Source organism: Ixodes scapularis, unplaced genomic scaffold (genome assembly GCF_016920785.2).
Source record: "Ixodes scapularis isolate PalLabHiFi unplaced genomic scaffold, ASM1692078v2 PGA_scaffold2__306_contigs__length_199485367, whole genome shotgun sequence".
NCBI classification, from domain to species: domain Eukaryota; kingdom Metazoa; phylum Arthropoda; class Arachnida; order Ixodida; family Ixodidae; genus Ixodes; species Ixodes scapularis.
Window position 1 is genome coordinate 145,038,278 of NW_024609857.1, and position 27,727 is coordinate 145,066,004.

At 45.4% G+C, this 27,727-nt stretch overlaps 1 protein-coding gene and 3 pseudogenes across 1 annotated transcript; 2 read left to right on the forward strand and 2 right to left on the reverse strand.

Annotated features, from left to right (window-relative positions):
* Window positions 1-8,553: 8,553 nt before the first annotated feature.
* Window positions 8,554-14,653, forward strand: LOC115314308 (annotated as a pseudogene).
* A 513-nt stretch (window positions 14,654-15,166) lies between these two features.
* LOC115314309 lies at window positions 15,167-17,466 on the reverse strand (annotated as a pseudogene).
* A 4,182-nt stretch (window positions 17,467-21,648) lies between these two features.
* Window positions 21,649-24,498, forward strand: LOC115314311 (annotated as a pseudogene).
* A 1,349-nt stretch (window positions 24,499-25,847) lies between these two features.
* On the reverse strand, window positions 25,848-27,002 carry LOC115314312. The gene has a single exon (XM_040217628.1). The coding sequence runs from the start codon at window positions 27,000-27,002 to the stop codon at window positions 25,848-25,850; it is 1,155 nt and encodes a 384-aa protein (XP_040073562.1).
* Window positions 27,003-27,727: the final 725 nt, after the last annotated feature.

Genomic DNA, 27,727 nt, shown 5'->3' on the forward strand with positions numbered 1-27,727 from the left:
TATATATATATATATATATATATATATATATATATTTCTTGCCTGCTATGTTGTACTTAGAACCCAATTTTCAGAGCTTTAACTGCTTTCTGTAGTTCTGGCGCTGTGGCTTGCTCACAGATGATATTACTATGTTTCTTGTCGGGCTAGTTCGTGCATGGCGATCCAGAAGTTTGTAAGCGCAAACAAACACGAACACGAAAGTGTTAGCGCGCCCTTTGGACACGTCAAACCGTCCTTGGGTCTCACTAAGCGTATCAGCAAGATTTTGAGAGCTGAGCTGCGGCGCCAAGTTCGGTTTTTTATATGATCATCTGCGTGTTTTGTGCGACGCCCACGACCCCTATTGAAAATATTTCTAAAGGGCCCGTCAACCTTGAAGGATTATGGGACCTCACAGGCCTTCAAAACCCTTCAAAGGTACCCTACAGAAAAACCCTTCAAGGATACCCCATAGAAAAACCCTTTAGCCCCACAGCCCTTCAACCCGTCAGGCCCTTTAGCCCATCAACCCTTTAGACGCCCAAATGACTGTGAACCATAGAAAAAATGCAGGTCAAAACACTGAAAATTTATTGCCGACATTTAGTTTTACATGCATATTATAACTCAAAAAGCAACGCTTGTTCGAACCCGGCGCAAGGAGCTGTAGACGAAAGGGATCACATCAAACAGGGACAACTGACATCCTTATCACAAAGAAAAATACCTTTCAAAGTACTCACAATGCCGCTGGGTATATTCCTGATGTACGGTAGTTCAGCTAATAAAACAGAGCAGGTGCACCTCACGGACACATACACAGTCTCAGTAAGCACGTTTAGCGAAAACCACGAACTCGTAAGCAGCACCCGCCGCCGTTGAGAAATCCCGAGCACAGTCACGGTTTCGTCCATGATGACATCGCGCCGGAGTCTTCGGCGTATTTTTCGCTCGCTAGTCTGAAGTCGGACGGACGAAGAGGCGCAAAGAACAAGTCCGGACAGCGGCCGTCATCCACTGTCTCAACACCCACAGTGGCATAATCTTGGCAGGCACATGCGGTGGGACGCTGACCCCGACTGCCAGGCTTTGCAGCGAGTAAGCCGACACCGGCCACCATCTCCTTGAATGCGCTGAACACAATGGCGCTCGAGCGGTGCTGAAGGCGGCCTGCGCCGAACTATGGTTCACCTGCGGTACCAAGAAAGAAACTGCACGGATCAAAACAGACCAAGGGGCGAGCCCTAAAAACCATGCATGCTTACCTTCCTGGAGGAAATTGGTCCGCTCCAAACATCCCGGCTCGTGGGATAACCGGAACCGCACACGAGCAGAGAGAAAATGGCTATGGCCTCCCCCGCTTGCACACACCACCCTCCTCCCCCCGACCGCTGGGCGAGTGTTGCCAGATGGTCCCACCAAAAAACCGCCAAACGGCGGAGAGGTATAGCCAAAATATAGCCAAAGCCGTAAAAAAGATATAGCCCAAATAGCCAAATCTAAAAACAATGATTTTTAAGCCTTTTATTGACAATTTTTCACACACATACAAAACACATTACGTTTTCTTTTTCAACCCTCAGATACGCCGCTTTTTGTGTACATTATGTCACATGTTAATTTAAAAAAAAAGCTTCAGATGGATGAAAGGTAGGCCTTCAGAAGTACAAAACACACGAACACAGCTGATTTGTGAAGCCCTGGAAAAACACTACAATAACAAAATACAGAAGCAGAGAACACTGGGAGTTTAAACCAGAACCCCCAATAGCTAAGGTCCCGTCTATTTTTCTTTGTGTAGAACACGTGTGTCCTCCCGCTCCGGTTCACGCTATTTTTGATTGTGTTGTCCTTTCTTGGGGTGGGCGACGCCTAAGAATTTTCACAATGGGCACCAAAGCTGCGTTTGAGAGTTCAGTCTAGGTCCGGGAAGAAGACGCGCTACCGGGCCTGTGGGAATAGTGCAATATGTTTGTTTTATTTGTTCCACTGCGCTGTGGGGAGAGCGCTTAAACCCTGCAAGCATTGGGTCTCTGCGCATTGTGAAAACCCCGAAGTGTGAAGCCTTTCTCCTTCATCTCTTTCCTCTGGACTAGCCGAAAGAGAAACAATTTTTTTCGAAACTGATTAGAAGTTCGAAAATTACCTAGTCGAACCTCAAAGTTCAACGTCGAACCTGAGGTTCGACAAGAGTTCGCCGCACCCTTAGGAATAGCCCAAAAATAGCCACATAGCCAACCACGAAATTTTGACGCCAACTAGAAAAAAATGTAGCCCAATTTGGCTATATATAGCCCAATCTGGCAACACTGCCTCTGGCCTGGCAGCCCTGCACCCTCTCCCCATCGCCGGGCGGAGAGAGGCGATTGCTTTTTGGGGACAGTCCCCCGTGGGGGGACCGGTTCCCGGAACGAGTCGCTCCCGCGTGCGTCCCTGTTCCTGGAAAGCGCGCACTGCTCTCGGCTTGTTCTTTTTTTTTTCTTTTCTTTTTTCCTTGTTTTTTTTTTTTTTTTTTTTTTATACATGGTTGCACGTATTTCGCTTCGAGCGGACAGGATTGCGTTCGCCTCAAAACGCAGCTCGGCCAACACCACTCGGCCCGCGGCTCGTCAATTCTCCATATGGGCGGTCGCCCTCAGTAGCCTCTTTCGCGACCGAACACCCGGGCAGTGACAGACGGGTCCAGGAGCCCACTCGTATTTGATAGAAGAGCAGTAATAAAGATCTGACCGTACTCACACACGATCGGCATTCTCCAAATCTTACTTTTTCCCCCGTAGCGTACAATAAGCAGCTATGTTCATTAATTCTGCGAAATGTGTTTTTTCCACCTGGGCCGTTGCCCACACAGACATATCAAGAGCCCTGAAGGTTTTCCCGACCCCATTAGAAAAGTTCTTGACAGGCTTTCAGACATTTCAAGGCATCGTAAAGGGGACTTTAGACATTTCAGGAGAGCCTCTGACGGGGCCAGTGAACCCACCAGGAAATATCGGTGCCCCCGTCAAACATCTCAGAAATTCCTGAAGTCCCCTTTACACCCTTTAAAAAAATCCTGAAGTCCCATCAGAGCGATTTTCAATAGGGACGCCACCCTTGCTGAGATGTTACTGCGTGCCTTAAAGAGTCTAGTGGTCCAAATGGTTCATATCTAGTAGCGCTCGGTCGCGTTCCCTTTGTGTTCCTTTCTGTTGACGCTTATGATAGTTCACACGTTTGCGATTGGTTGCAACCGAGTACGTTTCTCGGCCTTGTACCCCCTTACAGCGGGACAGCGTACTCAAAGCCCTATCATAGATGGCTTTGAGCCAGTGTTGGACAAAATAGTAGATAAAATTATTTATTTATTTATTTACAATAGCCTCAGGGCCATAAGGCGTTAGGGAGGGGAGTGGGTGTTAAGTACAATGGTTAATACTGCTTCTCGGAATCTGATGGGATCCTGAATGGTGACGATGTCTTCGGGAAAGTCATTCCAGTCCACAATTGCATGAGGAAGAGGGGCGTGCTGATGTGCTGTGGGAAAACACTTTGGCCGGGCTATTTTATTGTAATGATCGAGTCTGGAGGAAAGATAAGCAGGTGGGGAAAGAAGAGACTGATTTAAAGGTGGTGAATAAAAAACTTTATGCAGAAGGTAGAGACGGGATATTTTTCGACGGGTGAAAAGCAATGGGAGAGAGAGATTTGATTTAATGAGGGCAACGCTAGAAAAACTGGAGTAATCAGACGGAATAAAACGCGCAGCACGGTTTTGAACAGATTTAATGTAGTCTGTTAATGTAGCTTGATGAGGGTGCCAGATTAAAGATGCGTATTCTAATTTAGACCGGACTAGGGCAAGATAGAGGTGCCGTTTTAGTTGAGAAGGGGCGGATCTGAAATTGCGACGAAGGAAACCCAAGCTTTTGTTAGCGGAACTCACAACTGAATTAATATGGTTTTCCCAGGAGAGGTTTGAAGTAAGAAGGAACGCCGAGGTATTTATACATATCCGTGGGTTGAAGAGGGATGCCATTGAGAAAGTGAACAGGAGAGGTTTGAAAAGAGGAACGAGTGAAGCGCATGCATTTACATTTGCTGACGTTAAGCGTATCTGCCAGTTAGTACACCTGCTCTGAACTAGGTCGAGGTCATTTTGTCGGGTTAAAGAGTCATGAGGGGATGTTATTTTTCGGTAATAGACACAGTCGTCGGCAAAGAGGCACATGGGTGAAGATACCTGAAGAGGAAGATCGTTGATGTAGATGAGGAAAAGTAACGGACCAAGCACCGTTCCCTGAGGTGCGCCAGATGTTACAGGGGCTAAAGTAGAAGAACAATTATTAACATGAACAAACTGATGACGCTGAGAGAGAAAATATTCAATCCAGGAGATAACATTATTATTAAGGTTTAATGACGATAGTTTTAGAAGCAGTCTGTTATGCGGAGCTTTCTCAAAAGCTTTAGCGAAGTCGAGAAATACAGCGTCAGTGGGGTAGCCAGAAACAAGATTTGCGAACAGGTCGTTTGCTAAGCAGAGAAGTTGGGTTTCGCAGGAGTAGTTTCGACGGAAGCCGTGCTGCGCTTTGCTCAAGAAAGGAGATAGAATCAAGGTGAATAGATAGCTGCTTGTGGATTACGTGCTCTAGTATATTAGAAGATACAGAAGTTAGAGATATTGGCCTATAGTTTAAAGGAGAAGATTTATCACCGCTTTTGTGGACCGGGATGACCTTGCCGATTCTCCAATCCTCAGGAACCGCCGCCGTATCTAATGATTGTTAAAGAATTTTTGTTAGAAATAGGCTTAAGGAATATTTAGTGCTTCGTGAGACCTTAGAATTTATGCGTCGACACCACATGAAGAGGACATTTTCAGTGACTTAATAATACTAACAATACCTTCGTAATCAATACAAATTGGATTCATAGGTAAAACATTGCTAGTAATAGGTAAGGACAGTGTTAAGAGACAGTGGGCGGTGAAATGGGAAGAAAATATATGATTAAGAACTGTGGCACACTGATTAATATCGATAATGTTCTCAGATGCCATCAATAAGCGCTAGTGGGGAGTAAGGCGCATGATTTACAACATTCCAAAATTGGCGCGGGTTGTTTAGTAGCATAGATGGAAGGGTCTACCGGTAGAATATACGCTTCTGCTGCTCTAACATAATTTTATATTCAGTTTCGCATTCATGATATTTAGACCAGGTTAAAGCAGTGTCTTGTTTTTTGGCTACTCGAAAACGTCGGTTTTCCTTATTGTTAAGGGTTTTCAGTGAGCGCGAATACCAAGGATTAGAAGACCGGGAACTGATGTTCATAGTTGGAACATGAGCTTCAATGAGTTGCAGTAATTTGTTTTTAAAAAGGCACCAATTTTCATTTATATTTCTATCATCAAAACCCTCCAGGAAGACTGAGAGGTAGCTCGAGAGGTCCTGGTTAAGCTGCTCATAGTTCCCCTTAGTATATATCCTTATTTGCTTGGTCAACCTGACTGGTTCTGGTGCTTGAAATCCTCGGTTATAGAACACTGCTTTGTGGTCACTGATGCCTTCAAAAGCGGTAAGAGAGGTAACAGATTTCGGATGGTTAGTCAAAGGCAAGTCTAATATATTTGAACATGTGGTGGTCACAAGGGTAGGGAAAGGAATCACCTGGGAAAGGTTAAAATCCAGGCAGAGACTGATAAAATCGCGACACTCACCAGAACTTCCACTATAAACAAGATCTGATAAATTCCAACTTATCTCACGGAAGTTAAAATCGCCTACTAAGAAAACAGAATGACCAGTATATTGTGTGAACAAAATTGACAACTCATCATGTGAAGCAGTTACAAAACTAGGTGACGCATCTGTGGTCGATACCACACGCCAACCAGGATTGACTTAAAACCACATTTCACTGAGACCCAGATGGCCTCAGTTGACATGGAAACGAAAAGAAGTGTGCTTATGATACTTTTATCAATGCATATTAACACACCTCCACCACGACGATCCTTCCGATCGCGTCGATAAAACGTAAGGTTTAAATGATTTGGCAGTATTTTATTGTCGTTTATATCAGGATGAAGCCAGGTCTCAGTGATCAGTACTATCTTAGCATCACAGGTTGAAATATGAGAACACAATTCGTCACGCTTTGGTATTAAACTGCGCGCATTTAAGTATAAAACACCGAAAAGTGAGTTAGAGTTGGAGTTAAGTTACTAGTTAGTTAGTTAGGTTTGTTAAGTTACTAAATACCTGCTTCATAAGGCACCATGACAGAACAGCACACGACAAAACAGCACGCGACAAAACAGCACGTTCAAATCAGCACGCGTCTAAACGGCACAGCGACAGACGAGCACGTGCCAAAACAGCACGGCGTCAAAACAACAGAGCGTCAAAACAGCACAGCTACAAAACAGCACAACGTCAAAGGGGCACAGCGACAGAAGAGAACGGCGTCAAAACAGCACCGCGACAAAAGAGCACTGTGTCAAAACAGGACATTGACAATATAGCTAGGGTTCGACACTTTCGGTTTTTATTATTTCTAAATTCGGCGTACCTTTTCGGTTTTTATTCCAAACATAAATTATCAGTTTATTGCAGTGAATATTTGCAGACTTATAAACTTCTCGTTTCTTTTCGGTTTATTGATGAAAACCGATATACTGACAAAAATGCAGTATATAAAAGCGTTTGTTTAAAATGTATAGAGGCTTTGCAAAATACTACGGGTGTAGCCGAAGAGCCGTGTGGCAGTCTGGCAACGCTGTGCAGCCGCTCCCTAGCCGCCATGAGAAAGGAAGGCTTAGAGGAAGAAGCTTGCGCGCTCGACATGGTCTGCGCTTCGCTCCAGGTCGTCTTTCCTATATTTGGTTAGAAGAATAACCTTGCCGTTGTGCCGTTACTCAGTGAGCAGCGCATTCTCGATTTTTATTCGGGAAGATCATCCACAGAAAGGAGCTACGATCGAGGCTACAATTTGAGCGTCGAGTCCTACCTGATACCGTCGTAGGTGAGGACAAACAGCTGCAAGCGAAGGTACGATTTTAAATTCTTATTAACTTATGAGCAGACCAATAGTTGATCATCACTTTATCGAATTCTAGAACGATTCACTTTACTGCTTGTGATAGCCTTAACCCGGCTATCATCGCCACAGGTCGCCACCGTGTTTTGTAGATCGCAGTGTCTAGCGTTACGTCCGACGGAACCCGAAATAAAAATTAAAGATACGTCCGACGTAACTATACCCAAAGGTTTCGAGTTACGTGCGACGGAAATAAGTGACGGCCTGTGTAACCTACGAAACCTTATTGAATGTTGCGCTTTGTGGCCGAAACACGAGGTAAACATGGGATGATTATAAATTACATTTACATTACGTCCAATGCAGCATTCGTAAATTGGTTAAAATCGCGGCTGTATCTGTACCTCCAGGTTGATTGAGGGGGTTGGAGTGTGTTCCTCGTATGTAGAGGCTGCGTATGTCGGGCGGGTTCGATACCCCACACATATTCTTTTTTTCTTTCTTGTTTTTTTCTTTCCTTTCAGCGATTTTTTTCTCCGCGGATTTCTTTTGAATTTGTTTGTCGATATGAAACCACTTCTTCCTACATGCGACACGCAAAATAAAAGAAAAACATTAACCAAATGAAAACCGCAGCATGCATGCTACAAGCCTGAGACCACGAAATTTCAGTGTCGGGATGTTTGTTCGTAGGACACATTGAGGGCCCATCGTCTCGTCTGAAGCCCCTGTATGTGCTGTGATCTAGAAAAATAGTTTTGCTCGTATGTTTAGACAGTTTTAATGCTAGTATGCCTCCACCGGTGACTTCTCTTTTAGCTGTAGATGAGAAAGTTGGCCAGTGCAGTACAACCGCTAACACATGCACTACGCAGTAGTAAATGCACAAACGCCTGCCGGTACCAGGGCCTACACCGGTACGAAACTCATCCAGGTCGAAACGGGCAGCGGGTGGGGGTAACCTTATTTTTTATTTCACGTTTCGTCGCACGTAACTTTAATTTTCACATTGTGTTCCGTCAGACGTAACTCAAAACCTTAGGGTAAAGTTACGTGGGACGTAACTTAATTTTTATTTGGAGTCCAGTCGGACGGTAACTTTAATTTTCATATTGGGTGACGTCGGACATTACTCGAATCCTTGATGTAAAGTTACGTCGGACGTAACTTTAATTTTTACTTCAGGTACCGTCGGACGTAACGCTAGACATTGCGTTTCTACATACATGTTGTATGCACATTTGCGGTTGCCCGGCTATTGTCACGTCGCGTTTGCTTTCTGCATAGCCAACCGAAGAGAAGCGGTAAAGTTTGACGCTTGAGTCACCTTCGCAACTGTGGCCATCTTTCAAGCAGCAGTATCAACGTTTATTTCTTGGGGGAACTCTAGGAGTAGGCAAGATGTCACGGGAACCCGGTGAGGTTATAGAGACGTGAAGTTAAAACTTTGTTTACGAAAAACGGTTCCAAAAAAGTTTACGCCGAGTAGTTAAAGTGCAGGGTCTTAGTAGTTAAAATGCAGGGTCGTAGCTAAAAGTAATTTCAACTATGCTGTACTGCACCACTAGCAATAGTAAATGTATTGAATGCTTTTTTTCAGTGATGGACTCATCTTCCTGAAGGCGGAATGCTACCGCACCAAAAAGAAAAACGAAAAACCATACAGGGTCGGTCATTGCTGCAGTCAACCAGCAAGCTGCAATCATCGACGGCAACTGCGATTGTGCAGCTGTGAAGCTTGCGTGCAATCATCTTATGGGAATGCTGCGCACAGTTTTGCTCCTACAGAAAAAAAGGGTTTTTGGAAGCGCCTGAACAGCTGTCGTGTACGGACGTACCTCAACAGTAGAGGGTGCCACGGCCCAATTCCACGAAGGGGAGTTCCATTCAATCGATAGATTGGAGGAGTGTGGGGGAGGGTGGCCCCAGTGTCCCTAAACTGGCAAGGCCAAATGACCGCAGGCTGTGCCCTCGGAATGAACTGCAGCAAGAAGCAGCCACATCTGCACTAGCAACGAAATTGCTCTCAGTCGATGCAAGGTGTGGGTTTGCCAAAGCCTTGTTGTTGAGCACAGGACGACCATATAAGAAGACAATATATGGACCGGCTCCCGCTGCCTCCCCTTTGGCGTACCAACAGTCACTCTTGCCTCACGACTTTTTTGTGCGCTTGTCAGGGATATTGCCTGTATCCTCTTCGTATCCACAAGCTCTGCAGGCACCGAACCTCTTCCTGAATTCCCAGCCCGGGCTTCCGCCGGATCGCCTAAAGGACAACGAAATTTTGGAGGTACACTTGCACATATTTCTGTTACCAATATAGTTTTAAAAATTTTGATACCAATTAATCTTCAGTATAGACTTTATATGCAGCAAAGCCAAACCTTGTGTGCATGCCAATCTCTAACAACTTTTGATGTGCCAGAAATGTGAAGCGAACTTTTTGTACAGGCATTGATAGCTTTAGTTTTAAAAAGTATGTGTTTGTGTGCCAATGGCTCAAGCACACCTACATTACATGGAATGCTATGTTGTGTAGCATAATATTGGAGACCATTCCTCATCTTGGTTGGCTCTTGCAAAGACTAGGGAGGAGAAATTTGCAACCGCTTGTGGCTTATAATGCACTCACTGTAGATATACCTTATGCTTCTTTCTGTAATTGCAGAAGCTGCGCACAACACCGCAGTCATCTGCTCGAATTGAACAGAACACACAGCAGCAGTCCCGTAGCGCAACGTGGAAGGAGGAACGCTGCCTCAGATTGACGTCATCAAACTTTGGGACAGCTGCAATCAGGAAGGAGTGGACATTGAAGGGCCTGCAAGCTATGACAAGCACCGGGGACATCTCACGGGTTCCTGCTATTAAGTACGCAAACTACTTCAGGTACCCTGCAAAACATCCTTCGGCACAGAATTTATGCACCGCTAGTCGGTACTATTGGGGACTAGAGTCTACAGAGCGATTAGAGGTGGCTGTTGACACATATCGCTACACTACCTATTGGTGCTTCTGGTTTCGAGATCTGTCCCGGCCCCATATGCATTGTTCGATGCTCAAGGGCGAGCCTGACCTTCTCGACTGGCAAGCGGTATCACTTGCCGGTCAAGCAGGAACCCGTAAGACCGGTTCCCAACAATTCTTACCCCGCTTCAAGGGGAGGTGCTCACAGATGCGAGGGGCGAGACGAGTTGCTTGCTTTGTAACATACCCAAAAGTGCAGGCTGCTGTTCGCATAAAATTTCTTCCTCTCTCCTGTACAAGCTGAATGACAGTCTGTGGAAAGCTTGCAGGCAGAGTAACATTTTTGCTGACAGAGGAACAGTTTTTGGCGATATAAAAGATAAGGAGAATCTAGCGTGGATACCAGTGAGGGCGCATACCTCTAAACATGGAAAGTTGTGTGCACCACGTGCCAGGCACGTAGCCAGGGGGGAGGCCCATGGGGCCCGGGCCGCCCCCCCCACACAAAAATGTCCTATGGTCGGCTATAGAAAATTCTTTGTATGGTCGGCTTTAGCTATTTGGCCCAATTAGCTAAAGAATTTTCTATGGCTGTCTTTAGCATTTTTTATGGTCGCCTTTATGGGGCTCTTTAGCTTTGTCTACGGCCCTATCGCTGTCCAGCCATAGCGCTCTTTAGCTTGTCTAATGGTTGGCTAAACACTCCTCTATGGCTTATCCTATGGCTCTCTTTAGCCAGCAAACTCTAAAAAAGTTTACTTCAAGTTCCCCAAACTTGTGAACGCTACATGGTAGATATACATACATCTCTGAACACACAGAATACACACAACACAAGCAGAATACTACCCCACACAACAACAACAACGCAGCAACACCGGACTGCCATTTATACATTTAGTGCGAACGTATGCTATGTTCGCGCTAGCTGTATATATGGCAGTCTAATTTTTGAATCCGACTTTCCCGGTGACCCATTATTTGTCTCAAAAATGCGGAGAGGCGGAGCAAATATTACTCGTACTTAATACACTATTTGAATTGTCTCTTGGAATAGCCCCCATCTCTTAGTTCAACACCATGAAAAAAGCAAATGTAGATCATTAGGCTAATTAACTAAAATTTATTGATTATCTTTTTAATAAGTTTGATGAATCAAGTTGACAATGCAGTGATGACATGCAGTACACTGGTGCTGAAGATTGCAATCAAGCTATTGCTTGGTTGCAGTGTTCGGCGCCATTGTAATTTATTTTCACTTTTGGGGGGTAATAATTAATTTTAATTGTGGCACAAATATTTTAATGGATTTTTCAAAAAAACAGTATTACTGGTTTTCACGACTCGTTGCAACAGCAGAGAATATATCTTGGGTCATGGTTTGCCACCTGAATTACAAAAATTTAGTATTGATTTAATTTTATAACGTGGAGTGTTTTTACTAAAAGTAAGCGCCGGTAGTGATTTTCTATAGGCGTGGAAGAAAATTTATTGGTTCTTGGCCTTTAGACTCGGAGCCATAAATTTTTCTATAGACGAGTAAAGACAAATAATTGGTTTCCAGTATTTAAACTCGGGGCCAAAGAATTTTTTATAGGCGGGTAAAAAACATTTCTTGGTTCGCTGTCTTTAGAAATGGGGCCATATGGTTTTCTATAGGCGTCTAAAGCAATTTTATTGGTCCCAGTCTTTAGACTCTGGGCCATAAAATTTTCTATAGGCGGTTAAAGAAAATTGATTGGTTCTCAGTCTTTAGACTTGTGGCCGTAGAATTATCTATAAGCGGCTAAAGAAAATGTATTGGTTCCCAGTCTTTAGGCACAGGGCCATAGATTTTTCAATAGCTTGCTGTAGCTGTCTTTATGGATTTCTATGGCCGACCATAGAGGGCCATAGGGGGTGATAGCCAGCCATATAATATTCCATAGACAACCATAGACCATTTTTGTATGGGCCCCCCCCCCCCCCGAAATCTTTGATTTTGCCGGGACCTCGTCTCCCACCTCCCTCTCATACAGCAATTTGTCATGGGCAGCCCCCCCCCCGAACCAAAATCCTGGCTACGTGCCTGCCAGGTGCGGATCTTAGAACCAGCAAAACGCCGGCAGACTGCTCCTCAGCAGTGCATCTCAATCTTCGGTCGTGCATCCTGTTAACTTGTGTTTGGTAGTACTATCGCAACCGTTGTGATTGTTAATACTTCAATTCTTTCTAGTTTTGCGGCTCCAACAAACTTCACTGACCCTCAACTTGTAAAACTGTATCTACGTCGGGATCTTAACTTTGCTTTGGACCAAAACTTGTACCGAAAATGTGTAGGCACCTCAACAAAGTGTGGAAGGCTGTTCACACTCACATTGATTGCAATAATACAGCTGCAACAGAAAAAGATTAGCACAAGTGACCAACGACCAGAGCACCAAAATCGCAACCCGCGGAGCTATTTTTCCCAAGCTCGCCGATAGCAAGAGTGCCAGTCACGTTACACGTCTCAACGCGGGGGTGGCCGGCAGAAACCAGCCCATTGTAAAGCCCACATTTCGCAACATATATCTTGTCCCTCAATTTTCTGCCGGCCACACCCGTGTTAAGATATGGAACGTGATTGGGGGGAAGGGGGGGGGGGGGGCACTCTTGCTATCGGCTCGTTCGGGAACAATGGTGCAGCGTGTCACGATTTGGCCGCTCTGGTCATCGGTCACTTGTGCTAATCTTTTTCTGCTGCAGCTGTACATTACATTGATGTTTCAACATAATAAACATATTCTCTCGAATTCTGCACTGGTTGATATGCGATGATATGAATGTGACCTCATGCAACACCGCCTAGGCAAGAAAACTGTAATACTGAATTTTCAATGTCACTTAATGTGGGCTGCTGCAGGGCACATATTAGACATGAGGGCTACGTCAGCATTCGCACGGGACTCACATTTTTACTGATCGAGCGGGAGTCGCCGCCAAATGCTGACGCAGATCTCACGTCCCGACTGCACCCCTCAGTGGCCCTTATTAGGCGACATTCAAAATTCAGCACTACAGCTTTCTCATGTAGATGGTGTTACCACGTGTACAGCTTTCTGGGCCCATGCGCTGTTGGCTCCCACAAGAAATACTTTGCCACCGACTTTAAGACATCTCATTGTAGGCTTGCGTCATGCCCAAGTTTGCTAACAGACAAAGCACACTGGTTGCACTTTTCTCTCTTTCGTATGAGAGCCCCATCTGGTGTAGATGCAATACGTTTACGACACCAGCTCTACAAGCAGTACAGGATTGCTTGCATGCATTTCCGGAAATGCATCATGCTGACCTGGAGTAAATTGTGATTGAAAACTGGCATGGAGCATACATAAGCTGGTTTAATGGAACCCCCGCCTGCATTTTTTGATACAGGTATGGCATCACGAACGAGCCGCTGGCTGCCAAGCGCTACGAGGAGGTCTTGCGCAGCATGGGACACGACGTCACCATTACGAGTTGTGGCCTGCTAGTCAACCCGTCATTTCCTTGGCTCGGGGCGTCACCCGACAGAATTGTCTACGCAGTAATGTTTGGAGGTGGGCTAGTCGGTGATGCATTGTAAACATAGAAATAAAACAGCGCAAACAAACACAAGGACAAGTAGAAGGAGGAACACAGACACAGCGCTGACTCACGACTTACTTTCTTTCTCATCTTTTTAAAACATTTCAACATAAGAAAACAAGAAATGAAAAATAAAAGAAGAATCACACCTATCATTGTGATAGGTGTGGTTGTTCCCCTCGGTTAAGCGACATTGAAATTTTGGCTAAACATTCACAAAAAATGGCAAGGGAAATTCATGAAGCGTTTTACATTCGACAACACGGTCCCGATCTATGCGTCAGTTCAGAGTCAGTGACGTTATACAGTGAAGAGTTCGAGTTTCTTCGGAGTTTAGGCACGTCTCTTTAACACTTTCTTTCTGCTTCCATGGGAGTGATCCTATAACCACAGGCGCGTGCCTACATGCAGCCAGGAAAGGGTTCCGACATACCAAGAGTCCGCGTGCAAGACAGGTACGCACAGAGCATTAGGGCTCGCGCTGTGGTTTTATGGCTTTTTTTAATTTTTTTTTTTTGTTGTTGTAATGGTATATAATGTTTAGTTTGTGTAAAAAATTTCTCAGATGGCATATGACAGAGAGGATATCCTACATGCTGGATTCTTCTTCTTTTATTTTTCATTTCTTGTTTTCTTATGTTGAAATGTTTTAAAAAGATGAGAAAGAAAGTAAGTCGTGAGTCAGCGCTGTGTCTGTGTTCCTCCTTCTACTTGTCCTTGTGTTTGTTTGCGCTGTTTTATTTCTATGTTTAGAATTGTCTACGACCCGGAAGAGTCGTCATATGGCGTTGTGGAAATCAAGTGCCCCTACTCGCTTTGCGAGACGAAGGGAGCCGAGCTTGCTGGGCTCTCCTTTTATTCGAAGCTCTCCGACAGTGGCCCAAGGCTGGACTGTGACAATCATTACTATTCCCAGGTGATAGGCCAGATGGGTGTGTCTGGGCTCGGTTGGACTGACTTTGTCATTTACAGCGGAAAGTTTATACACATTGAGAGGATTAGATTGGTTCAAGCAGAATGGGATGCCCTGAAAATCAAGCTTGAGGAGTTTTACTTTACCACCTTGCTCCCGTACCTAGGTGGCAGTCAGTGAAAGATGCAATGACATGTGTACTACCGAGAGCGGCAAAGTAGTTTATACAGGAGAAAAAGCATTTTGCATAATCCACTGGCTCAGTGGCCCAGCATCCCAGTAAGCCGCTGTTTACGTCAAACCTAGGGTTAAAGGGCCCCTGAAAAAAAAAAAAAAAACTTTTAAACAATCTGGTTGGGACACGCGTGTCAAATAAATTTTATGCGAAAACATTATTTTTAGAGCAATATTGACGCAGAGAGAGTTATTTGAAATTCTGCGTGCAAAATCCATGACATCATGGGGTCATTCAACGTGAAGGCAAAGCCAATCCACCTCTCCTCTATGCGCCCAAAGTGCCAAGGAAAAATTTTTTTTTTCGCATAAAATTAATTTTTTGACACCTGTGTCCCAACCAAACACTTTAAAAATAAATATTTTTTTTCTTTTCGGGTTGCCCTTTAAATGTCATTAAACAGAAATCTCATGATTTCTCGAAATAAAACATCTCAATGTTCACACTCCGTTTCATTGTCAGTCATTGGCTTCTCTCAACAGTGGTGCTTGGAGGTTGGTCAGCATAGCACAAATGGCCCACATCTGGTTTGCGAGGGGAGCCAAGGAAATGGGGATTGCACGGTCAAATATCTGAAAGCTTTTGATGCGTTGAATCTTCCTTTCAACATGAATGCGAAGTGCCGCAATTTCCTGTGTCTTTTGGACTTCTTTTACAGTGAGTTCGCCATTTTTCAGGAAAGGAGGGATGTTCAGCGTCACGCCCTTCTCTTCAATGAGGTCCTCAATACGAAAACCTTTGTCCGCCATAACTGAGTCGCCATGGTCGAACTGTAGTTCAAGAAAACCACTCCTTATTACGCACTCTGCCAGATGTGCAGCCGGTGAACAGTTCCGATACAAATGTGAGCAGTCCACATGGAAAAACACCAACGAGTCCCTTAAACGTGTGGGTCGATTTGTAGTGGGAGTACAACTCCGACTGCGTTACAAATGAAGTTGGGACCTCACAACGAACTTCAGTAGCGTCAAGCAGCACACGAGTCTTTGGGTACTTCCCAAGAAACGCTTCGGGCATAGATGCATCACTTGCATGCCCTGGCAGCCACAGCGGTACTTCTGACAGCTGCAAGTACATGAAGTCGACCCATGATGCAAAAATTCTTGATACCGTGCTTGTCGACACTGTAAATAGGTGGCCAAGATGCTGATGAAACAGTCCCAAGTGCAGCTTAACCAGGACGAGGAAGAGTTGGTTTTCCACACTGACTTTCTGTCTTCGGCCACTAGTTTCATGGTTAGGTTGGCCACCGCTGCTGGCTTTCTGGTGCCTTTTTATGTTTTTTTTTCCATTCTCTCCCGGGTCCAAGAACTCCAGAAGGAAAACGAACGAATTGTAACTTGGCAGTCCCGTGTAGAACAGTATGTCAGTGTCGCATTCCCGGATTTCCTCAATTCCAAATGGGGCCGATTCTTCCTTGAGCTTTGCGTTGGGCAAGGATAAAGTTATTGCGTAGCAGGTCCAGTTCTTTGCATTGTGCGCTCACTTCCTGCACAAACCGACTCACTTCTGCTTGCAGCTCGACTTCAGGGAGCTTGCTTGTGTTAAGCTGAACTTCCAGTTCCGCTCTCAGCTGCCTGCCTCTGGCAAGTTCGGCCTCCAATTCAGATTGCAGCCTTAACTCATTATGGCTCTTGGCTAGCTGAGTGTGCAGCTCATTTTAGAGCCTTGACTCGTCCACCTTGATTGTGGCTAGCTCGGCTTGCAGAGCTACAATGGTGTCGCTGCATTTGCACAGTTTTGGGGCTTGCTCCTGCGGTGGGGCCTGGCTCTCGTGACTTGTTTCCGAAGGTGCAGATCGCTGTTTGGGGAAAACAGCCTGCGGTTGGGGCTGATTCTCTCTGTCGGCTTGCTCCTGCAGTGGGACCTCGCTCTCGTGATGTGTTTCTGAAGGTGCAGACCGCTGTTCGAGGAAACCATTCCACGGTGGGGGCTGATTCCTCCTTTTCTGCTTGCATGCAGTGCTCTTGATTCCTGCTCCTCCCACTCTGCCGCCGTTTGATGCTAGAGTGTGTGCACGCTGACCGCTGCAAGGGTGCCTTTCTTGAAGGCGTCACCTTCCGAAAGGCTAAGACTGATGGCGCAGCCGTGTCCCGCAGAAGCTGCCGGCCACTTGCTACACCATTCCAGAAGTCAGCTGTCACAAAATGCTCGGAGCACACTTTTGTTGCTTTGGATACAATAAAAAATGGTCCTTCATCTCTCTTGATCGCTGCAATCCATCTCTTTTTCATCGCCACATCGGTCGGGAACTTGTGATAGGAAACCTGCAAATGAAATATCAAAGTGAGCATGTGCATCTGTTGCTTTTCACATGAAATGAAGGCTTCTAATGCAGTTTACGCCCTTCGTGACGAACCTGACGTAGTTCGCATAGCGGTGCAATGTTGACATCGCTGGAAAACAGGATGACGCGCTAACTCGACAAAAGTCGCAGAAAGACAAACCAAACGCATTGAAACTGTCAGGTCATCACGCTCTGCGTGCGGTGCCCGACACAAACGTATCGTGACAACGCGTTAAATTTTGATCGCAACAAATGCAGCACAGCGACACACGGAAATTTCTGTTCACATCGACAAACTCCAGCAAAAGCACTGGCTGCGTGATCGGCCAGCTGAACGGGCCTCTTTTGTAGCTACACACAAGAGTATGTTAGGAGCTGGGACAAAACGAACCAGCTCGGACAGCGTTTGGATTCGGACTGCTTTAATTGCTCGCCCTGCAGAGGCAGCTGAACCTCGTCGTCGTCGTTCATGGCGTAGGCTGGCTTTGAGTTTCGCTACAAGTACGTTCTTTAGAGTACAAGAAGGAAAGAAATTGAAGTACCAAGAAAGTGACCGAGCGACGCAGCTTAAAAGATTGTCCAAATAAATCGCACGACTAAAGACGCGAACAACGTGACGCGTACGTACCTTTCGTCCGGACTTGTTCGTGTATCCGTACCGATTACAGAGCGGAACGCAGCAGTGGGTAGGCATATTGATTCAGCGTCGAAACTGCATGAGCAGCTCGCAAAGCAGACGAGAGCTTCCTTTCTAATGGCGTACACGTGGGGATGTGCCCAGTCTTGCCACCATGGGGAGTACACTGTTGCCCGACATTCTGCAAAGCCTCTATAGTGAGTAAACCAGGTATTGATTTTCTTGTTTGTTGCTGTCGGTGTCAGCCGACGTGACCTGTTCTGCAAGGCGCACTGGGACCCTATCGTGATCTGACATTATCGTCCTGTGCTCGTATTTGTACGTACACTGGACGAACATGAGTTTCACTACCACTTCGGTCGGAGAGGAAGATATCAAAATCCAGAAATTTGCAAGCATTGTACTTAGTGGGTTTTTTCCCCATTTTCACGACTGCGAGGGTTGTTAAATTCGCGCCGACCACAGAAACGACAATAAAGCAATCGTGACGAAAGTAATCCCTGGAGAAGGGGAGCAAGAGGGACAAAGGACAAACATAAATCTCCAAACCCAGCTAGGTGACTGGTGAGCGACCGAAAAAATCCGCCTGGTCCGGTGGTCCTTTCGTCATTCTTGTCCAGCTCGCTTGCACCTTTGCATTTAATTGCATCACAATAAAAGCAATCGTATGTATGCCCTCCTCTAGTAGACGGAAGCTAGGGTTGTTAAAAATGTGCGGCATTTACGGACGTCCTTGATTTTCATTGTTCAGTTCACGATTAAGCTCTCTTCTTTGAACAAAAAATTCGGCACACAAATTCATACCAGGTGAAAAACCCAGATTTCGTCCTGAAGACCCCTGGGCCCTCGGAGCTTTAGTTGAACGTTGAACCGATTTTGGGAGACAAGCTGAAAACTGCGAAAGGAAGTGGCATACGGTCAGTAATGAGTTACACCTCCCCCCCCCCCCCCCCCCCCCCCCCCCCACCGCCTGCCTTTCCGAACTCCCTCGAAAATACTGACCCTTTTCAGTTAAAACAGAATTTAAAGAAAAAAATATTTTGGGGTACTTTTACCGGTTTTATTCGGTTTAAGCCGAAAACGCTCAACCCTAAATATAGCGTATCTAGTTAAAAAAAATGTATGCCTCAAAGTAGGCACTGCAAAGGAATAGAGGGCCTAGGCCAATTCGTTAAAAGCCAACTCGTCGAGGGCCAACTTGTCAAATCCGTTTTCTTTGGAGCAAGTTTGTAGTGGGGAGTATACTCGATGGGCACATGAAGGCTCCCTGGGCAGTACCGAAGCCCTTGCTTGTGCGTATTCTGGCTATTTCTCGAGCAGTTCTGCTAATTTCGACGCGCAAATTTGCTGGCAATGGCGTCTACAAATAAAAAACAAAAAAAAAAAAGAAACGAAATAATTGGACGGGATAGTGTTGTCGTTAGTTGTTAAAATAAAAAAAAATAAATAAAACAGAAAGCGTGTGCGGCAAGTATTCTCAGCCCATGCTTTACGTCAGCAGCATTGAGGCTGTGGCATGTTTCTGCTTCACCGGTTTCCCCCCCGATTGAGGCCTTCGTCGGAAATAAACTGTGAATGTAATTGAAAACGGGATGAGGACGATTCGTCACATGCGCACTCGTCACAGGACGATTGGTCACAGGACGATTCGTCACATAGGAACATTCGTCACAGGATGACTCGTCATGCGGCCAACTGGTCACATCGATCGAGTCCGCCCACGTTCCCTGATGAGGAGTTTCACAATTTTCTACTGTCACGTAAACCAATGGTTAGAAAAACTAATCTCAAATACTCATCAGCTTTTCCTCTCATAATATTACGGGTCTTCAGCAGGTTGATATCAGTTGCTGGCTTGAACGAGTAATAATCCGACTGGCAGCCAAATAAGTAGTTTTGCCTTGCATACACCTATTTGACAAAACCAATAAATATCGGAGTTCGTTCTGCTGAATTGTGCAAACAGACTCCGCTTACTAACAACGGTGTTTTAGCATGTACTGTCGTTCGCCGCAGGTTCTAAAAGCGCGAGCTATTTGCTTTCGATGACCGCTCGGCGGCTGCATGAGCCCGCGTGCAGCGATATAGAGCCAGTCAAAGCAGTCAAGGCTGCCGTCTCGCGCTAGCGGAGCCTCTGCGGTTAGCCCATGCTAGGAATATCACTTTTGTACATGCTCATTTGAAACATCTACAGCCTGCTTTTAGATTGTGCCGACACATCCACATAATTTAAAGGCACGTTTTCAATGTTGTAGCGACGGCGTCACCGTGTCACTTTTCAGTTGAAAACGAGCGTGTTGGTTAATAGATACAAAACTTGAAAGTATAAAACAGAGAGGACGAGGACGGGAACAGGACATCTTTCATTTAGCAACAACATAGAATGGCACAACGATAAAACCGCCCCCCAAGGGTCTCAACGTTCTCAAAGAGGGAAAGGAAATACTAGTTATAAAGGAAAGGGAATACACTAAAAGAAAAGTTTGAAAAGCGCATCAGTAATCTAGTTATTTTCGATTACTTAGAATTAACCTTGGTCATTGTCAGTGATAATGCGGAATTATTCTTGTTTGCAGTCCAAAAAGGGAATTGTACTATAAATATAAAAGTTTAAAAAGCTGTAGCGTCACGACGAGGTGTCAATATTCTAGTCATCTCTGGTGTTAAGAATTCGACCTCTGTCTTTGTCAATGATAATGAAGGTGCAGAAATGTTGTTGTTAACAGTCCCCCTTGGCAAATGACTCGATGATTTCTCTCCCAAATCTGTTATTGTGCCCGCCCAGTATATTAGTATTAGAAAAATGAGGTGTACAGTCATCGCATGTGCGGCTGTGAACGACAATGGGGTGATACGACTCAGTTGAAGCCTTTGATGCTTCCAAGATATGTTCTCTGAAAAAGCAGGCTTTCCTGCTGACCTACTTCGCTCCACCCTTGAGAGGTTCATTATCAAACCACAACTTCCGCCAGTTGTTTCAAAAAAGAAAGGTCGTTTCGCTGTGATTCCCTACATGCACAATTCCGCGCACCGTTTAAGGTCTATCGCGTCCAAGTTTGACACGAGGGTGGTTTTTTCTTGTCGTATGCGCCTCAAACAGATGTGCAAAAAGGTTAATGGGAGCGACAGTCCCCGAGGGTGCAATGTAAAACATGCAAAAAAGTTCGTACAATGCGAAGAAAAGAAGGTTTATTCAATTCCACTAAGCTGTGGCAGTCAGTACATTGGACAGACTGGGAGATGCGTCAACCACCGACTCAGAGAACATAACTTGGAAGCATCAAAGGCTTCAACTGAGTCGTATCACCCCATTGTCGTTCACAGCCGCACATGCGATGACTGTACACCTCATTTTTCTAATACTAATATACTGGGCGGGCACAATAACAGATTTGGGAGAGAAATCATCGAGTCATTTGCCATGGGGACTGTTAACAACAACATTTCTGCACCTTCATTATCATTGACAAAGACAGAGGTCGAATTCTTAACACCAGAGATGACTAGAATATTGACACCTCGTCGTGACGCTACAGCTTTTTAAACTTTTATATTTATAGTACAATTCCCTTTTTGAACTGCAAACAAGAATAATTCCGCATTATCACTGACAATGACCAAGGTTAATTCTAAGTAATCGAAAATAACTAGATTACTGATGCGCTTTTCAAACTTTTCTTTTAGTGTATTCCCTTTCCTTTATAACTAGTATTTCCTTTCCCTCTTTGAGAACGTTGAGACCCTTGGGGGGCGGTTTTATCGTTGTGCCATTCTATGTTGTTGCTAAATGAAAGATGTCCTGTTCCCGTCCTCGTCCTCTCTGTTTTATACATTCAAGTTTTGTACGTGTCACTTTATACCCTATTTTAGCAAATGTTCTTCAGAGTGAGCAAATTAATGGACCCCAGAGCGTTGCTCTACAGCATGCGTTGTGTGCATATGGACTGGCGCAAGGAAGTCGCTTTTAAGACTCGCGCTCGCAGCTGCGCCGGCACTGACGACGACTTTCCCTTAGCATGAAATAGTAGCATTTGCTCACATAGCATTTTTTTTACCATTATGACATGTCTAAGGAGTTCATTGATTATTGAAGTGCTAAATCTGTACTGTGCAGTCTGCAATTTTTTTCTTTTCTTTTTAGTCTTGGCATTGTGTACGCACGCGCCACTTGTTATCGGAGTCAAAAGAAGACTGGCCTCCCGTACAAATTACTTGTGGCATTTGAGCTTGCCAGTGGCGCAATCACTGGTGCATCCTGTGCGTGCCCTGCTGGGACAAGCGGCGCATGTAGCCACATCCTTGCCACCCTACATCTGATAGTTTTATTGAAGAAGAAGGGCTTCAGAGAGGCACCCCCTGAGCTGTCGTGCACAGAGCTCCCCCAGCAGTGGAGGCGCCCCCGACGAGAAGGCATACGTCCTGAGAGTGTTCAAGACGTTGACTGGAGGAGCCCTCGTGAAGGTGGTGTGCCTGTCCCAGTGCCGCTTCGGCTCTTCGACGCACGCGCCAAGAAGCACCATGCAGGACCAGCAGCAGCTCAAGTCGTTTCACGAGCTGGGCGCAAGTCTTGACAGCCTTGGAAACCACCACTTTGCTTTAAATGCAATTCAATGCGACGGTGCAAACGAGCTGGACAAGTATGACGAAATCATAACCTTAAATTGCAAGCTTCACCCTTGTTGGTGTTAGACTGGTGGTGGCTGATAAAACCCGTTTGCTCTACTGATGTCTAACCCCTGGTTAGCTCAATTGGTAGAGCGCTCCACCTGTAATGGAGAGGTCCCGGGTTCGATACCCGGACCAGGCGGATTTTTTCGGTCGCGCACCAGTAACCTAGCTGTGTTTGGAGATTTGTGTTTGTCCTTTGTCCCTCTTGTTCCCCTTCTCCAGGGATTAATTTCGTCACCACTTTGCTGCCGTCCTCCGAGCTGCCACGGAAACTTTCGCTGAGACTAAGCTTGGTCGTGCTGCTGCTGGTTCTCCACTATCCTACCAACAAGCCAAGCTGCCGGCGGGCTTCAAGACATGGGTCTCGTCCAGTCTATCGAGGGGAAGCGGCACTCTCGGCCCAGTTCCAGGGGCGTTTCTCTTTGACGGCACTTCACAACATACCTTCTCCGACGCATTCAGTCCAGATGAGTGGAGTATATTGGCGGTAAGTGTTGCTCAAACAAACCATTGTTCCATTATTACTTTCAATCTTCAGCCACACTAACTAAAGTATTCTTTTAACAGTTCATTACGGGTAGCTTTGTGACAATGCAGCCTTCAATGTTCAATGAGTGTCACTATATGAAAAGCTGTAACATCTATGTGGCTGTATAGGCTTGCTTTGCAATAAATAGAACAGCATGGCATAATGAACGACATTAAAAACAAGAACAACACTTGCAGGAGCTATTGCTGACACTCCCTTTCAGTTTCAGCTTTCTTCTTCTGTCAGTGCTCCTGCTTAGCTTTGAAGACTGACATGGGTCGTCCGGGCGAGCCAAAATTGCAGGTAGATCTTAAATAGACTCGGAAAACTGACAAGAGATATCACTTGCAAGGTCACTGTGGTCAAAGGGCATTGTACCGAAAACAACTGAAGCTGACAAGCAGCTGAACAAATGCAGTGCGTCGTGTCAAACCGAGCACTCTCTCACCTTGCGTCTAATCTCTTTCCTTTTCATTCATGCTCTTTCGCTTTCTGCCTGTCGGGACTACCTTTGCCATCTCCCACCCGGCATCTGCTCTTATGTCTGCCTGTTGGCCTTGACTTTGTTAAACATTGACCAAAATCTCCTCGAAAGAAACTTGATCCTTCTGATGAAGCCGGGAAATATGGTGTGTGGTGGAAGTGCTCGTCATTGCAGTCTGTTTCTGGCTAAGAATAGCAGAAGTCTTTTTCCCTCTCTCCACATTAGTAGAGAGGAGAGTGGAAAGGAAGAAACACCAATCTTGGCAAGGAAATGTGGTGCCCCCTCTTAACCCTTCTGTTATTCTGCCTCTTATACAATACAGCAGCCATTTGTCATCTAGAGCGGCAATTACATTGCGCACTAAATTTGAGTGGCAGTGGAAATCCATGTCACACATTTCTGGTGGTGGTGTTTTGTGGCGAACACCACCCCACCACGCAACAGGCAGAGAACATGCTCCTCAAAATGTTTGTTGTTCTTTTTTGTTCCTTGCAGGGAGTCCAGGTGACCCCAGAGGAGGCCAGGGAGCTGGAGTTGAACTCAAGGCAGCAAGCAAGAAGCACGTGCTGGCAGGAAGCCCGCTCAAACCGGCTCACTGCATCACGCTTCGGACAGGTGGATGCGAGAGACGAGTGGACGCAGAAAGGGCTGGAAAACCTGATCGAGCCAAAAGACTTGTCTCGTGTTCGTGCAGTGCAGTATGAACGAAACAACGAGGATGCTGCTTGCGACCGCTACGGCAGTGTCATGAAAAGCTGGGGACACAATGTTTCACTCCAGCACGGTGGACTGGTTGTGAATCCCAGCTGCCCCTTGCTTGGTGCCAGCCCTGACAGGCTTGTGTATGACCCGGAAGAGTTGACGTATGGGGTACTGGAAGTGAAATGCCCGTACTCCCTAAGGGACAGCGAGCCAGACTTTGTTAAGTCACACGACTTCTACTTAACCTTCAATGAAAATGAAGAGCCATCTCTCAGCAGAGACCACCCGTACTATGCACAGGTGCTAGGGCAAATGGCTCTTACTGAGTGCCAGTGGGCGGACTTCGTTGTGCGCTCTGAAAATTGGATCCCCATAGAACGCATTTGGTTCGACAAAGAAGAGTGGCTTCGTGTGAAGTCAAATCGGGATTCATTTTATTTCAGGTATATGTTGCCGTACCTTGTCAGGAGAGGTACTTGCTAGTCCTCCAGTGTGCAATGATAGTCCTCCAGTGTGCAAAAGATGAAAGTTGAGGTGACCCTGCACGTGAACTATCTCAAACTTTAGCAATTACGGTATTTTAGACAGGGCAAAGAATTGTCTCAAATTTTAGCAATTATTTTTCCAACCGGGCAGTGAACTATCTCAAACTTTAGCAATCATTTTCGACGTCGCAAGGAGTTTGCTGGGTCGCTCTCATCTTGATTTTCTGCACTATTTCAGGGTCTTACTTAGCTACCTTTGTTTTTTTGTACTACTTCCATACGAATACTTCTGCATTAAGTCATGAAGATGCCATGTAGAGAGGGAAGTATGTTTCCTTTAAATTATTGTTTTTACTTTTTCAAATGTACAAATATAGGGTACAGTGAGTTTAGTTTCCTTATTCAAGCAGTTTTAATGAAACTGCTGGGCGTACAAGTTGTACAAGATTTAAAACAAGCAGACGGCAATGTAAAATAATAAATGCAATGTTGCTGCTTAAAATATGGTGGCCCTACATGTTGTCCCCTTAAGGAAAAAAAGTTTTGTGCATGGTTCTTGTGCAGAGTAGGAGTTACCGGATCTGGTTGTGGAAATGAAGTGCTTTCGGCATTTAAAGGGATGCTGAGCCGAAATTCGGATTCCACAAAAGAAGGCAGGAGCGATAGGTTGCATGCTACAAACCCCCTAACATTATTTGCACAGCAATATTTTGGAATGGATGGCCGTATTGTTGGAAAAAGGAACGAATCCAACGAGACCCATGACTATGTCACAAATGTCGCTCTATCGTGCTTCTTTGTTTTTCAAAAATACAGCCATCCGTTCGAGATATGGCTATAATCCCCTTACAATGGTAGCTCGTGTTGTCTCAAGTGGGTGCAGTGGGGATGAGCGCAACCATATGCAGATGTCTGAAGCAATCTATACTGATCTTACAAGCAAAATGAAGGTAAAACTGGTAGCACTATGAAAAGAGTCTCTTTTCGTTATGATTCTTACGGTGAAAGAGTAGTTGTAATCATTCAACTTTACAAATGCAAAATCAGAATTCAAAGGAACTATAAAAAAGATTAAAGAACACAAACGCTGGCCAGGTGTTGCTTCACGAGTAAAAAAAAAAAAACTTAACGGAGCATGAAGTGGTGATCTAGCCCATATATTTTGCTGGCAGACAGTAGCGTCCATAGCCTGAGATAACGCGTTAATAAGGGTGTTGATCTTGCGCTAATAATTTGAGTGATTAAAGGTTAGTAGGTGGCTTGCCATGGCCCGATGGCCCAAATAATGTACTACATTGTCTTTATGGTGCTATTGCATGAATGCTCATGCAAAACATAAATACTGTCTTAGTGTTGAATTAGAGGCGATTGAAAATTTGTCAGGATAGCTGTTACAGTCCAAATCTGATTGACTACCGGTGCCAAAGTGAGGGGGACTGGCCGATCAAAAATGTGATATCCTTTGATTCTTTGTATCCTGCGTTCGACGTGTATCCTGAGCGAAGCGATTTCTTTTGTTTCTTGCACTTCGTCTTTTGAAAATGTGCTGCTTCTCAGAAATGGGGGCAGGTGTAGCTTAATGCCCTTGTTTTGCAACAAGTCCTCAATACGAAACCCTTTGTCAGCCATCACAGAATCAGTCTGCTCGAAGTCCAACTCAAGGAATCCACTTCTCACCGAACACTCCCTGTCCGAGATAGATCCCGTGAAGAGCTCCGTAACAAAGGTTACAAGCCCATTAGGCGATTCCTCAATAAGACCTTTGAACATGTTTGATGACTTGTATGGTGAATATGTGCTTGACTGAAGTGAAAGAGAAGACGGCACTTCACACTTTATCTCGGTGGCGTCCAAGATCACTCTTGTCGACGCATATTTCTGAGCGAACTCAGGTGGCATAGTTGCATCGATTACTTCTCTGGGAGCCCACAGAGCCAGGGTGGATAACTTAAGGTACATAAGATTTATCCATGAAGTGCATATTCTTGAAACAGTTGACTGTGCAACGCAGAACCTGTCAGCTAAGTCGGCCTCAAACAACCCAAGGCGCAGCCGCACTAGAACCAAAAATAGCTCATTCTCGGAGCTTAGTTTTCTTTTACGACCCCTGCCAGATTGGGTCGCACCGTCGCTCTCGGCACGCAAGACATTGCACCCATTGTCTCCTGGGTCTAGGAAACGAAGCAAGGCCACGAAATGTTCATATCCTGGCAACCCACAGTAGAACATGATGTCTTCGTCGGAGTCCTTGAAACGTTCGATGGCAAACGCAGACGTCCTTCCTTTTTCTTCGGCAAGCCGAGATGCCAGAGACTCTTTTTCGGCTTGGAGTTTGCAAACTGTGGCCTTTGCCGAATCGAGCTGTTCTCTAAGAGAACTGCACTCGTAGCGAAGATTCGAGATTTCCTTCTCCTGCTCCTTGACTAAAGTTGCAAGACATTCCAATACTGCGCATGAGGAGTTCCGGCCAGTCGGTTCCAGTGAACTTTCAGTCGCTTCCATGGGAATGCTACTAGAAGTACCTGCATCCTGGTTTGCAACGCCGTCATCATTGTCAGTTGGTTCTTGTGTTGGTAGCACTTGATCGGGTGGTTTGGCAGTTCTCCTAAGCAGTGGCAGTGCACGCTGCTTCGGTGGCTTGCGAACTTTGCACTGCTTGCAGAAGGAAAACACTGATGGCACTGCTGCGTCTCGGAGAAGTTTTTTGCCGCTCGCTACTCCAGGGATGAAATCACTTTCCTTGAAATGGCGTGAACAAACTTTAGTGTACTCTGTCACGCGAAAATTAACCCCTTCATCTCTCCTGCTTGCAATAATCCACTTCCTGTACACTTCTTCGTGCCTCGGGAAACCATGAAACCTACAGAAGATATAAGAAAAGTCAGTACATTATCAACAATTTGTATGCCAAAATGACTTGCTAGCATAACAACGGGGAGCACAACATATACAGGGCTCTGGTGCATACCTATTCTAAACACTGATAGTTGTTGCACAATGAAGTAAAAACATAAGACTGGTTCGCAGTATTCACATACACGCAGCATTCGCACATGTACTCGCCTGTTACTCTCGCCGACTATTCCAGTTGAAAGTGGAGTACGGATATGATCCTCCCTAAACTATGCACGAGTCACTGCATCACTACATTGGTAATACTAAGTCTGAGCTCATTAGAACAGACGTGGTTACAACAGACATTTGGATATAACATACCGATTTGTGAA